The following is a 15,356-nucleotide window of genomic DNA, read 5'->3' as shown; positions in this document are numbered from 1 at the left end:
AGAAGGCACTATATCATACCTACTTAAATTGGAAACTTTAAAAAGTCTAACATCTCAGTACTAATGAGATTGAAGAGAAGGAGATGCATTCGTCCGGGAGGTTGTTTTTAGAGATGGTAGGATAGTAAGGAAAAAGAACCAGGGAAAAAATGTTTGCACATTTCCCCAAAATCCTATTCTAGTATCCTTAAGGCATCCAAAATAAGGTTAAAAAAAAAGTTTTAATATCTTCATGACAGAAAAAGAATTGGAAAAACGTTAACTATCCAAAAATGAGGAAAAGATTAAGCAGGCACGGCTGTCTGGCAGAATAATATGCAGGGAGTACAACTGAGAAACAAAATTCCCAGATTAAATGGAAAGGCACATTTGAAATACTAAGAGTAGAGAGACTTCCCTGGCGGTCCAGTGGTTAAGACTCTGCATTTCCACTGCAGGCGGCGCAGGTTCAATCCCTGGTTAGGGAACTAAGATCCTGCATGCCCCACGGTGTGGCCAAAACATTAATAAAATAAAATAAAAATAGGAGTAGAGCAATTATATTGTTACCATAATGTAAAACTACTTATGAGTAACAACTGGAAGAAGCAACGTAAGAATAATTGTGATTAGTGAAAGGGCTTATACTGTAACTGTAAATTATTATAAAAATGTTAACGATTTTGAATTGGCTAAGATATCTTACTACAGTACTTCCACTGCATTTGAATAACTGGATCTAAATTACTTTAAATTAGTCTTTGTATGAGATGATCTTCAGTTTGCTGTTCAGTTACTTAGGTAGCCTTGCTTAAACCTGTTTTGCATCTTTCAGTGCATAGCGAGTTTGCATTTTGAATATACTCTTTACAGGTGTAGCTAAATCATGAGAGGGCACAGGTCAAACAGTCTAGGAGTGGTAAGTTTACCCCAGAGGTAAGCTAGGAATAATTAGGTTTGTCAAATCAGTCCTGAGACTTGTAGAATGATATTACTGATACAGAATGGGTTAGATGTAAAGAGGAATTAGTTGGTAGTGAAAGTTCTTTACATGTTTAATTTTAACATAATAATGGAATAACCCAGTTAAAATGGCTTGTAATTAATAGTTGAAAATATGTAATTGGAAGGCAAGTGAAAGCACCCAGGGCTAAAGATTTAGCTATATAAAACATTTAAAGTGATAAATGAAGGCTAAGTTTTAGGAAGGCATCTTTCAAATTAATTTGAAAGTTCTGGTTCTTTTAAATACACATTCCTGAAAGCCTCTTGTTAATGTTTCTTGCTTTTGCATTAGAGACTGTTTTGTCATACAGTTTAGAGTCTTGGGTTCTTACTTGTTTGCACATTTATATATAATGTCAAAAGAAGTGCTACGTAAATGAATTTTCTTTGATAATATAACCTATTGATATTTTGCACTTACATTAGAAATACCAATAGTAATATCTGTAGCAATAAAGTAATCCTTCTCTCTCCAAGTAATCCTATTACTCCCCAAGTAATGAGTAAACATGCTACCAGGGAGATCACTTGAGGAAATTTACTTTCACTAAATGTAAATGGCTTTCTTGATTAATTTCAGTCAGTAAACACAAGTGAAAATTATTAATGGTATTTAGTTTGCAAACTCCATTTTATTCGTAGTTTGTTTCTGGGTTTTTTTAAAATTAGGTCACAAATCTGGTACAGACAGTTAAAACTGTTTATCACTTTGATAATCAGAAGCCTCTGGTATAACACAATATTCATGAAAACGTAAAACAGAATACATGGTAATAATCTCTTTGAAAGCAATGGTTGCAAACATCCATGTTTCTAAGAAAATATAACTTTACATATATATTTTAAGCAAGCTGTACCTCTTACATAAATTCAGACAATAGAAGGAGTGTGCAATCATAAAGCTTATTTTATGGAAAAAAATGAAAATTATTATTATTATGACCTAAATGATTTTAAGTAATTAGAGTCCTCTTGGATTGAATACAGAGTATAAAGATATTTTCCTTAATTTACAACCTTCCTGGTCAAAAAGAGCTGGAAAGTTGGTCAGTAAGCAGCATTGATATTACCAAGTAAGTTTAACCTAAATTCTTTAGGTAGAAATTGTAAAGTGTTCCAATTCCAGCTACTTTAGTTAACTGAGTGAGAACAGTCTTCAGTTTTTAAATGAAGACTGTTTAAGGAATTGAGCTTTTTACTTAGTTTTTGTGAGAGGGTCATTTTTTAAATCAGGTTTAGAGATTATTTCATGAACTCTAAACATTCTAGTTCCTTAGTTTTCTCAAAGAAAGAGAACTTCAGCAGTAGCAGGATGGACTGTCCTACACAAATGCCAGTAGGGGGTAATGCTCTGAATAAGTCAAAGGGCCTCTTAGTGTATCAAATAGGAGACAATTCAAACCAGAATGAATCAATGCACACTCCTCCTAGAAGGCTCCTCTGTTTAGAAACTGGAATGAGGATTACCAACACATTTTATACAAACACTCTGGTGTGCCATCCTGTAATGGGGGTGCTTAGTTATCACCCGTGGCATGCGATTAATGAGCTATTAATTCAACTTAAGCTTTCTGTGGAGGCCCTAAGGCCATGCAGCTCCTTTTCCAAAAGACATAGAGATAAAAGACAAAGAAGGTAGAGGACTCTGAAAATTTTCTCTGATTTAATTTTCTCTGAAAAGTTAAATTCTACATAATAGTAAGAATGTTTGCTGAAAGAAAACTGATTTAAGCGACAGATGTTCAAGATAAACTGTACTGAAAATACAATAACAAATTTTGGCCTGATAACCCTCATGCTGTCTTATAGCAAAACACTAAAATACATGCAACAGAGAAACTGGTGACATGAGGACTTCTTCTCCAGATTTCCTGGGGGGGCTGGCTGGGGGGGGGAATGGAGAATATACTGTTTTCTTCTGTTTGCTTTCATAATGAATTATTCTTGCTTATAAATGACTTTCCCAAATTTTCCCAGTCATTTCTGATGAGAAATCATTCTTCAGTAGGAGGAGACCAGGTAAACTTACATGAAGGACATCAGGTGTCTTTTGAGTTCCTTCCGTCAGCTAGAGGAGCCATCAAATAGGTTCCGTAAAACTAACTCCATAACTAAAAAGGCTGGTAGAATTGGAACAGGAGTAATCTGTCATTAGTATACTTGTAATAAAATAAAGCTTGTTCCGAAACCACAAGGGCTGGTAAGAAGAGCAGAGCCTGTATAAAAGCAACTGGGTTCTCTAGAAAATGGATCTAGTATACAGAATGTGAGAATATACAGAACTCTCACTCAAGTTATAAAAATAGACATGGTTCTTGGACAAAAAGCAAATGAGTAGAAAAGAATTCTCCAAACATGAACTTAAAGACACATCTATATAAAACAACAAAACGTCATCTCAGAGCTCCGATCAGTCGTCTGTTGAAATGGCTGAAAAGGGGAGATGAACTAGAGACAGACAGGTCAAGAACCCACAGCTGATCTGTCTGACTCTTCTGGTTGGCAGTGTACACTGGTGATCACAGGCAGAGAGACTGATATATCTGATTGGTTGATGGTGCTTGGTGAATGAATGAGAAAACTCAAGATATAAAGTAATCTCTGAAAGTTTAAATCTTAGCTTCTACACTTGACAGTGTTGCACATGAGAAAGGATTCTAGGTGTTATCACCCAGAATCAACCCTGCCATTCACAACTCATGCTCCATGCCCCCATGGTTTCTTTTGTGGCCAAAGGATCAGCCTAGACTAAATATATAATAGAAAATAACTCTGGCCTTGAAATGAAGAGGGGTAGACCAGTAACTCATGCTCAGTACTTATAAATCACAAATACTGAAGCTAATGGTCTGTTTCCTTTTGACTGCAAAGGAGATGCCATGAGCTAAAGAAAGTCATGAGAGAAAGAAAGTCAAGAAGACATGGGTAGCAGCACCTTTCCATACCCGCCTGGATTTGAAAGGAGACTTTCACTCCTTATTCCTTTCAAACACAAAGTTCATCAGTTGGAAGGGGAAAAAATGGCTCTAAAGTTAAAGAGTCCCCAGAGAAAATGAGCAGTACATGAAATATGCCCTCTGTGGGCTAAAGGACAAGTTGCAAAACCAGTTAAGACACAAGAGGCAGCCCAAGGTCTTACTTAATTATGGTTTTAGCGTAGTATATAGCACAATATGGGCAGCCCTTTTTCAATCCATTCAACAATTCAGCACCATCCATGTCCAGTCCAAAAAATTCCTGAAGAGTGGGCTTTCATCTTTGGTACCACCTTACGAGTTATTCTTGGTTTGCAATAGCTGCAAAGAAGCAAAAAAGCTGGTACCTTCACCTTGTCTGTGAGTACAAATGCTGGTACTCTGCTGCAACCACTGAGGCCAATTAAAATAATACTGTAACACACAGGAGTGATACATCCAGTTCCCAGGTTCCAGATAATAGCAGCCATGCCCATAAAGGAGTGGGATCAGCCATCCCCATTGGTTAAGGCCTTCGGTTTGTTGTCCTCAGAGTAGAATAAAACACTGTGTTCCCACGGACAAGGAACTCCACAAGAACCCATGGTCTACTTTTGGACAGGGACTTTAAGTACCACACGTGCCAGGCACAGAAATAGGACTGGCCTATAGCTGTCACACTTGGAGAAGCTTCTGTTTTGGCAGCACAAACTAAAAACTTCTTAGTGTATTCTGGTTTTAGTCTTCTCTCCTGAGTGAAGCAGCCAGGGACTGCCAAGTTCCACAAGCCCTCAATCTAATAGCATTAATTCTCTCCATGGTCTTCTTCCACCCAGGCTACAATTTTCCCTTCCCATCCAGGGATGGCATCGTCATCATGGAAAACCTGGAGAAAGAAAAAAAGCCACCATGAAAAAATTACAAGACAGGGAGTCTCACTAAACATCTGTGGTTGAAAAAGAAGATCTCAGACATAAAGGATAAAAAAGTATAGAGGAAAGCCTTGAGTTAGAGCCTATGTCCCTTTGGTTTTGTCCCTAAAGTTATAACTGGTTAAAAAATATATATACAGTTGACCCTTGAACAACACAGCGGTTAGAGACACTGCCCACCCCCCTCCCTGCCCTGGCCCTGTGCAGTCAGAAATCCACATATAACTTCACGGTTGGCCCTCCATATCCACAGTTCTGCATCCTCAGATTCAACCAGCTGCTGATTGTGTAATACTGTAGTAGGTATTTATTGAAAAGCGTCTGTATATAAGTGGATCCATGCAGTTCAAACTCCTACTGTTCAAAGGTCAACACTGTATGTGTGTATATATACATATGCCTTATATATCCTTAGTTCCGCATCTATGAAATGGTAAACGCATCCCATCCCTCTAGTACTGCTTTGCTCATAGAGATTTATAAGAATTAATAAATTACTAACCATAGAGCACTCTGGGCTTCTCAAAAGAAAGCAGTACTATAAGCATTTAAAAAATGAGAAAGGGGAAAATTTTGGCCCGAAGCATTGTAAAGAAAGGGTTAGAACGAAGACCAATCTTAACATATGTGCATGCAGTTCTTTTCACTCATTTGTTCAATTCATTTCCTAAGCCACTAATAAATAGAAAGGGTTATTAAAACATTTCAGTGAGAAAATCTTTTTTTTTTTTTCGGCTGCACCACGCAGCGTGCAGGATTTTAGTTCCCCGACCAGGGATTGAACCTGTGGCCCCTGCAGTGGAAGTGAGGAGTCTTAACAACTGGACCGCCAAGAAAATCCAGGAAATCTTTACAAAACAAAGTATTGGCTTTTCCAACCTTTTTCATTCTGTAACCACTATGAGAGCGCTCGTAATACGTCATGACTCAGAACTCTCTTTCAAAAAAAAAAAAAGAAAAGGTCTGTTTTTGGCAGATATATTACAAAGAGAAGTATAAGCTAAGAAAATAGCCAAGGAGTTGAGAATAAGCATAGATGACTTTGCAGAATTTCCTCATTTTCATTATATGAGAAACTACCACCACAATATACAGTTTCATATATTCATGCCAGGTTGTTTATTTTGCTCTACATAGGAAGCAGAAAGTTTTCTAAGGTTTGGTTACAGATAGAAAAGAGACTCGAAAGCCAAGCATTTGTTCAATGTAGGTTCTTTATTTTCCCTAACAAAACTTTTTCCTTTTTAAAAGAAAAATTCTATCCAAGTTTGATTAGAGTGATTAAGACCTTGAACTAAAGAAGCTATCAACTTCTTGGGCCATTCCCTGAACCTTCTCAGTCTAGAGTAATCAACTGGTCGGAGGCACTGGGAAACTCCTCTGACCTGGTTAGGGAACTGAGGTACTTCTGGGTACTAGTCCTTGAGTAGAAGTCTTTGGGGTTCAAGAACAACCAGCAATACCACCCAGACTCCCTGTGGATTCTGTACCTCCTCCTTGACAGTGCCAAACTCAGGATCCAGTGCTTTGAAGTGATACCGATGATTTCCCTCCCGGTCAATAGCTGCTTTAAAATCCTTCAGTGTCACCTCCCCCAACCTGCAACAAAAAGAGAGAACACTAAAATAGACTCTTTATCAGTAGGTTGGAAAGATAAGATGTCAGCTTTAAATCCAGGCTCCTGCCAAAGTCTCTGGAGGCAGAAACAATGTGGCCTTGTTAGGTCACCACCCTTGATAACCTAGATGATTCTGAAACAGCAGAAGTTAGGGAGCCAGTCACTATTAGGGAATGAAAATGGCATTACAAATGGGTTGATCTGAGAATTTAAAATAGATTTATTGCTTTGGCAGCAGCCAAATTACTTTTTTTCTGTTTTACTCTGAAAATAAGACACAAAGTCTCTGAAATCTAATTTGTTAAACTATCAATATGTCTAAGTTCTCTTGATTTCTTTATTTGCAACAATTCCATTTCTATAGGCTGGTAGAATTAAATCAAGTATCACCATCTTTACTTCAGAAAGCTCCCCTCTAACACAAACCAAGCAGACTCTTTAGGAAAGGGAAATCTTATCACCTCTCTCAGCAGTTGGTTCCAGAGTTTAAAAATCTTTATTTCAAAGCCATTTACCTTAGAAGGGAGTATATTAATTGAGTGTTTAAAGGTTTTTAACATGAATTCTCTATAGGTTAGCTGCAGTCATCAAATAGTAACAAAGATCAATGAGTAATAAGTAGCCCTGGAATGCCAGGCTGTAATCCAAAGCTATCAGCAGAAGCTATTTTGAACACTTAAAAAATTGCTTTCCTAACTTGGAGCATCTTTGCATATCAGGATTGGAAGCACTATTATTGTGTCTGTACCTTGTAATGCCACTGGTTAGTGGTGAAACTAGAACTTGAATCTCTATCTCCTGTGCCCTTCTCACTACACTGCTACTCAAACACCTTACAGCTGGTTAGATGGGCAGTAACTAATGATTCTGCCTTCCTGTCCTTTTTAAAGGAGAAATAATGATCCCAGAATCTCACCTCTTTGGTATATTGACCATGAAGGGCGTAAGTGACCGGTCAGTGAAATAGAGCACCTTCGTGCAGGCGCTGCTGACAGTTGGAGAGCTCTGTGAGTGAGACAACTCTGCAATCAGAGAGAGACTTTGTGGTCAGAACATTCAATTTGCTTCCAACAACCCATCATTTCTAGTTATTCAAAATGTCCCAGGAGAATGAAGCTGCCTGAGGTCATAGCACAGTTTTCACACTCTTGCCAAACACCTTGTCCACAGGGTGTGTGACCCACAGGAAGTCACCACTGGGGCCACTAAGACAAGAGGTGCTTCGGACATGGATGCTATCACAAGGACCATCATTTCTCACCCGTCACAGGTGATTCTAACAGGGGAACAGCAACTGTTCTGACAGGCACTGTTGCCAAGAGTCAAAAGAGGTCAGAGAAGCCAGGCAAGATTTCAGCTAGGGCAGAATAGACACACAGCAGGAGCTGCAGACACTGCCAGCATTTAGACTGCGGAGGTCAGTGGTAGAGAATGCACATGAACTTCATGAAAAGACAAATGATTACGAACAAGAAACACAGAAGCAAAGTAACCGTAGAAACTCAGATTCCAAGAGGCCTTATATTTCCAGTCTAAAAGGCAAAAAGTCTACTTTTATCCCTTAGCTACATAGGATCTATATGTGTTGGTCCCCGTGGTTTTTTTTTTTTTTAATAAATTTATTTATTTTTGGCTGCGTTGGGTCTTCATTGCTGCGTGCAGGCTTTCTCTAGTTGCGGTGAGCGGGGGCTACTCTGTGTTGCCACGCATAGGCATCTCATTGGAATGGCTTCTCTTGTTGCGGAGCACGGGCTCTAGGCTCGCGGGCTCAGTAGTTGTGGTTCACGGGCTCTAGAGCACAGTCTCAGTAGTTGTGGCGCCCGGGCTTAGTTGCTCCGCAGCATCTGGGATCTTCCCCAACCAGGACTCAAACCCATGTCCCCTGCACTGGCAGGCGGATTCTTCACCACTGCGCTACCAAGGAAGCCCGGTCCCCGGGGTTTTTAACTTAAATTTCTTAATCCATATCTTGTCTCTATTCTTTGTATAGGTACTTATGGAAAAATTTAATCAATGAGTTATTTGTGATTATGACTTTAAGAGAATAGAAGAAAAGACCAATTAAAAACTTTTATCACAAGGACCAAAAATAATTAAACTTTTATTAAAATAACTCCTGCAATTCCAGCTACACGTTTTCTTCATTTATTCTAGGCATTTATCCCAATCAAACAGGCAGCCACCAGAGAGCAGTTCTAGGAAAGGGTTTTTTGGTTTTTGTTTTTGATTTTTTGGCCGCACAGTGCGGCTTGTGGGATCTTAGTTCCCCAACCAGGGATCAAAACAGGGCCCTCGTCATTGAAAGCATGGAGTCTTAACCACTGGACCACGAGAGAACTCCCTAGGAAGGGGTTTAAAATAAGGAAGTAGGAGGGATGAATAATACAGGAGAGAAAGACAAGGGAACATTCTCTCTTTGCACAGCAATCAATCAGTTTTCAGAATTTTTTTCAAAGAATGCCAATTATTGAAACCTACATGCCATGATGTTCCTTTGTCTCCATCACCTAGAACAGGGCCTGGCACACACTGGCTTTTTAATAAAATAAAATATTCACTCTTATCATTAAATTTATGATGGATCCTTTCACTCATTCATTCAACAAACATTTATTGAGCACTTACCATGCACTAGATTTTGAGAATATAAAATTAATTATATGCCTCTGACCTCAAAGATTTCACAGTCCAATATAGATGACAGGTATGATAATAAATAATTACAATACACTAAAATCAGACTGGTACAAACTGCACAAGAAGACTGAAGATGAAGTAGTTAATTCTACCTGGAAGAGGTCAGAAAGGTCTCACAGTTGGAGAATTGTTAAGCAAAGCACCTAAAAAATATATCAGATATAGAAGTTGGACAGGGCATTCCCAGAATGAAGGATACTTGTAAAGGCATGAAAGGGGATGGATCATGTATTTATAAAACTGAAACTCAACTAGTAAGGCTGGAGTGTAAGTAATACATTGGGAAGTAATGGAAGATGAGGATAATAAAGCAGGGCCCAGATCACAAAGGACTCTGCCAGGCTAAGATGTTTAGATATTAGTCTTAAGCTCTGGGGAGATATTCAAAGGAAGTGATACGATCAGACTGGCATTTTAGAAAGGTCAGTCTAGCAGCAAGTATGGGTCTAGTATGGGTTGGATGGGAGAAATTCTGGAAACAGTAATCCCATTAAGAGGCAATTAAAATAATCTGAAAGATGAGGAAGGGTAAGATATAGCCCTGGAGCTAGAGAAGGGATGGATTTAAGAGAACTTTAGAAGGTAAAAGTCTTAGTACTTTGGATATAGTTGAACATCAAGGATAAAAGGGAAAGGGAAAAATAACTAAGATTTATAATCTAGGAAAACAGATGCATGGTAGTTACCAGTACCTAAGATAGGGGAACAGAAGTATCACACATTTAAAATGTTTACTGGGTGCCTATTATGTATCAAGTACTAGAGATACAAAGATAAACTAGGTACAATTCCCACCCATTAAGGAGCTCAAAGTCTAGTGGGGTAAAATAGCAAAACAGTTATAATATAATAAAATAAAACATGAAAATAATATTGCTATGGACTCAGTTGTGTCCTCCCCACATTCATATGTTGAAGCCCTAGACTCCCATGTGACTGTATTACAGATAGGGCCTTTAAAGAGGGATTAAAGTTAAATGAGGTTATAAGAGTGGAGCCCTGATCCCATAGAACTGGCGCCCTTGTAAGAAGAGGAAGAGACACCAGAGCGCTCTCTCTCCACCACGTGAAGACACAGCAGGTAGGCAGCCATCTGCAAGCCAAGAAGAGAGCCCTCCTTCAGCAGAACCTGACCACACTGGCATCCTGATCTTGGGACTTCCAGCCTCCAGAACTGTGAGAAAATAAATTTCTGTTTTTTAAGTCACTCAGTCTATGGTATTTTGTTATGGCAGCCCAAGCTGACCGATAAAATGTTATGTACACATTTTAGGTGAATTTGAAGGTAAGAGTATGTCAAATGCCACACAGAGGTCTAGTAGATAAAGACAGGTTTGGTAAACAGGTCACTGATGACATTAGTGAGAGGAGTTTCAGGTTACTAATGAAGAAGGCTGAGTTGGATTGCACAGGCTTTTCGAGTAAAACAGAAAAAGATTAATGAGGGAAAAATAGTCTTACTCAACATTAACTCATGTGATAAAATGATAATTGCTGTTTCAGGGTGACAATACTATAAAAATCATATACAAAAACCTCAGCGAATAAACGACCCAGAAACATAGCCTTGCGTATACATGTGTGTGTAAATTTAATACATGATTTTAAAAGGCATCACAAATCAGTTTTAGCTTTTAAGTTTAGGTTTATGATCCATTTGGAGTTGATTTTTTATATAGGGTATGAGGTATGGGTCAATCCTCTTTTTCTGAATAATTTGTTGAAAAGCCTATCCTTTTGCCATCAAATAGTTTTTGCACTGTTGTTAAAAATCAACTGGCCAAATATAAGTAAGTTTATTTCTGAACTTTCTACTCTGTTCCAATGACCTATGTGTCTATCCATTCACCTATACTGCACTGTCTTGATTACTCTAACTTTATAGTTAGTTTTGAAATCAGGTAGTGCGGCACTTCAACTACTTTATTTTTTCTTAACTTTTTTTTTTGAACTATTCTAGTTTCATCCATATAAATTTTAGTATCGGCTTGTTTATATCTATGAAAAGTCTGATAGGATTTTTATTGGAATTGCATGAAGCTATAGATCATTTGGGGAGAATGAACCATCTTCACAATGTTGAGCTATGTTTTCCCCATCAAACAAGGCTGCTTCTCAATTAATATGATGCTGATAAACAATAATTTTGTAAGTGGTAAAAAACTATGTAATAAAAACCAGATTATTTTTAAAATCTATCATCTCCCTTGTTTCTATTTGTTCCATGTTTTTTGTTCCTTTTCTCTTTTATCCTCTTTTTCTCCCCGCTTTTGGAGTGTGTATGTGTGTATGTGTATATATGTATATATATGTATATATGTATGTGTACATGTATATATTTTGGTATTGTCTTCAAAGCCCAGTGTGTTTAGATTCTCAGTTTGAATACACCGTTTCAACATGGAAACTATATTTTAAATAGTGAGATATTTTACTTCTTTTGCTATTGGATTGGGTATTTTTACAATTCCTTTTTATCTCCCCTATTCATTTTGTTATTTAATTCTTTAAAAATTTAGTGGTCGCTCTTGGATTTAAATACACATCTTTAATTAGTCAGTCAGCTTTCAAATGATATTTACTGCATCACATGTAATGTAAGAACTACAGAAGTGACAACAGTAGAGTCCTAATTCCTCCATCCCAATCTCTGTATTATTGTCATACATTTTACTTTTACATATGGCATAAACCAGTAATACATCAATACATTTTTTGCTTTAAACAGCCTGTTATCTCTTAGAGCAATTAAAAATAAGTGGGGGAAGGTCTTTTATATTTACCTTCATTTTAACCACTTTTTTTGCATCTCCCAGTTTCTTTCATATCATACTCTTCCTGTCTGATGAAATTGCTTTAACATTTCCTGCCGTGCAAGTCTGCTTGTTATGAATTCTCTTGGTTTTGTGTAAAAATATATATATATACTCTCTACCTACAGAATTCTAGCTTTTTATAGAATTCTAGATTTTTTTCTTTCAGTGCTTTAAAAATATCCCCCCACTATCCTATAACCTGCAAGGTCTAATAAGAAATCTGTAATTCTCATCTTTGTTCTGTATGTAGTAATTTTCCCCCTCTTCAAGGGGGAAAAGATCTTCTCTTTTCTTTGATTTTCAGCAATTTGACTCTTTTGTTGTTTTTGTTATTCATACTTCTTGGAATGCTCAGCACTTCTTGGATCTGTAGTGTGATGTTTTTAAAGCATTTCTGGAAAAATAATTGGCCTTTATCTCTTCAAATACTTCTTCTGCCCTGTTCTATCTCTTCTTGTTCAGGGATTCTAATTACTTGTATCTTAGTCCATTTGATATCGTCCCACAGCTACTGGATGCTCTAGGTTGTTTGTTTTTTCCTCTCTCCTACTCTTTTTCTTTTTGTATTGCAGTTTGGGTAATTTCTATTGACCTATCTTCAAGTTCACTGATTCTTTCCTTAGCTGTGTTGAGTCTTCTGATGACCCTGATGAACTTGCTGAAGGCACACTTTTTTTTTAAGTTAATTAATTTATTTATTTTTGGCTGCACTGGGTCTTCGTTGCTGCACGCGGGCTTTCTCTAGTTGTGGTGAGTGGGGGCTACTCTTCATTGCAGTGCACAAGCTTCTCATTGTGGCGGCTTCTGTTGTTGCAGAGCACAGGTTCTAGGCGAGTGGGCTTCAATAGTTGTGGCACACGGGCTCAGTTGTTGTGGCTCAGGGGCTCTAGAGCGCAGGCTCAGTAGTTGTGGCACATGGGCTTAGCTCCGCAGCATGCGGGATCTTCCCAGAGCAGGGCTCGAACCCGTGTCCCCTGCATTGGCAGGCATATTCTTAACCACTGCACCACCAGGGAAGTCCCTGAAGGCACTCTTCATCTTCGTAATATTTATTTTTATTTCTAACATTCCATTTGACTCCTTTTCATAATTTCCATATCTTTGCTAAAATTCCTCACCTGTACATGCATTATATTAACATTTTTACTTCAGCCATTAACACAGTTTTTAAAAATTCCTTTTCTGATGGTTTCAACATGCTAGTCATATCTGAGTCTACTCTTGAATAGACGCTTATTGACTCTTGACAGTAGCTTATATTTTTCTTGCTTCTGTGGATGCCTCATAATTTTTTATTGACTATCAGACATCACGTGTAAGACAGTAGAGACTAAGGTAAAAAAGGTTTATGTCTAGAAATGGGCACACTGCTTGTACTTCCCAGCCATTGGTGGGGACAGCTGAGCCAATCTAGTCAGGAATTGAGCTGGGATTGGGATTTTTGTTAAGGTTACTTTCAGCACACCATCACCTTCAAATTTCTCTAGGGTTATGTTTAGGAAGGTAGCTGGATTGCTGGAGGGTTTTTCCTCAATATTCCTGCTCCACCCTCAACTTTAGACTTTACTTGTGTGCCTGTGCATCAGAGTCAGTCTCTTCACACGTGTGCCCCTCCCACAGAGGCAGACTGCTATTGCTTCTTACACGGTACTTGCTCATCTGGTGGTGAGGGATAAGGGGGGCTTCTCTGTTGTCATGATCCAACCTCAGTCTTGAGGGTGGGGCTTTCTCAGTGATCCTACTCTTTCCCCAGTGGTAGGCAACCTCTAGTGATCTGAGCCCAATACAGTTTCCTGCCACTTCCCTGGGATAGAGAGTGCTTTCATCCTTTTTTCTTCCCCCTAGCTGAAATAGGTCTTCACCTTTACCTGGGAAAGCGAGGGAGGGGCAACAGAATTTGCTGCCCTTTCTTAGTGGCTTAAGACTTTTGTTCTTTAAGGGACAAAGGTCCAGATGGGGCTTCACATTTTTCCAGCAGTGACAGGTGCTCCCCTGCTCTGGGCCTCCACCACCAAAACAGGTTTTCTCTAGACTCTCTTCCCACAACAAATCTTTGTCACAAGCACCCAAATGGAAGTCGATGGAAGAGTCAGCAAGGAGGTGCAAACTATTCTTGCATTCATGGCCCCCAGGGTTCCTATAATCTCTGCAAAGCCTTTCACAATTCATTAAAATCTTAGCTGTGTGTATAGTGGTCCCATTTTCCTCCCATGCTCTGCCACAAGTGAACAAGTGCTGTAACCTATCTGTCCACTAAGGGACCTGTTTACATTTCTGGCTAGTTAGCTACCCTCTGATTTCATCTCTCTGATGGATTCAAGAAAGTTATGGTATTTTGGACTATTCAACCTTTTCTTTCTGTTAGCATAGGAACAAGGCTCCTTCCAGGTCTTTTTTAAAATTCACATTTTAAAAATTGAGGTAAAATTCACATAACACAAAACTCACCATTTTAACCATTTAAAGTGTACAATTCAGTGGCATTTAGTACATTCACAGTGTGGTGTAATCACCACTATCTAGTTCCAGAACATTTTCATTATCCTTAAAAGAAATCTTGTACCCATTAAACAGTCACTCCCTTCCTAATCCTGACATCTGTCTAATCTACTCTACTTTCTGTCTCTATGGATTTGCCTGTTCTGGACATTTCATATAAAAGGATCCATCCAAATTGTGCCCTTTTGTGTCTGGCATCTTTCACTTAACACTTTCAAGGTTCATCCACGTTGTAGCAGGTATCAGTACTTCACTCCTTTTTATGGCTGAATAGTATTCCATTGTCTGCATATGTAAGAAATTGTTTATCCACTCATCAACTGATGGACATTTGGCTTGCTTCCACCTTTTAGCTATTGTGAATAATTCTGCTATGAACATATATGTACAAGTTGTTTTTTTGAACACTTGCTTTTAATTCTTTTGGGTATATACATAGGAATGGAATTGCTAGGTCATATAGTAAATTCTATGTTTAACTCTTTGAAGAGCCACCAAAGTGTTTTCTATAGTGGCTGTACCATTTTACATCCCCACCAGCAATGTATAAGGGCTCCAATTTCTCCACATCCTTACCAACAATTGTTATTTTCCATTTTTTTGGAACCACCTAGTAGGCATGAAATGGTATCTCACTCTAGTTTTGGTTTGCATTTCCCTAATAACTAATGATTTTAAGCATATTTTCATGTGCTTATTGGTCAATTATTTATCTTCTTTAGGGAAATGTCTATTCATTTCCCATTTGTTATCAGATTTTTCTGTCTTTTGTTATTAAGCTGTAAGAGTTCTTTATACATTGTTCATCCCAGGCCCTTATCAGATATTTGATTTTCAAATATTTTCTCCTATTCTG

General features: G+C 38.2%; 1 protein-coding gene across 8 annotated transcripts in view; it reads right to left on the bottom strand.

Annotated features, from left to right (window-relative positions):
• Positions 1-1,601: 1,601 nt before the first annotated feature.
• DIXDC1 (DIX domain containing 1) overlaps positions 1,602-15,356 on the bottom strand; it is a 74,071-nt gene continuing 60,316 nt past the window's right edge. For all 8 annotated transcript variants that reach the window (XM_079929114.1, XM_079929113.1, XM_079929118.1 and 5 more), the window contains 3 exons: positions 7,405-7,510; positions 6,361-6,469; positions 1,602-4,824 (listed from right to left, as the gene is read on the bottom strand). In XM_079929114.1, coding sequence (XP_079785240.1) covers positions 4,744-4,824; positions 6,361-6,469; positions 7,405-7,510 — 296 coding nt within the window. In that variant the 3' untranslated portion in view covers positions 1,602-4,743. The remainder of the gene's footprint in view (positions 4,825-6,360; positions 6,470-7,404; positions 7,511-15,356) is intronic.

Source organism: Stenella coeruleoalba (assembly GCF_951394435.1).
Source record: "Stenella coeruleoalba genome assembly, chromosome: 8".
NCBI classification, from domain to species: Eukaryota; Metazoa; Chordata; class Mammalia; order Artiodactyla; family Delphinidae; genus Stenella; species Stenella coeruleoalba.
This window is presented reverse-complemented; position numbering and strand designations above follow the sequence as displayed.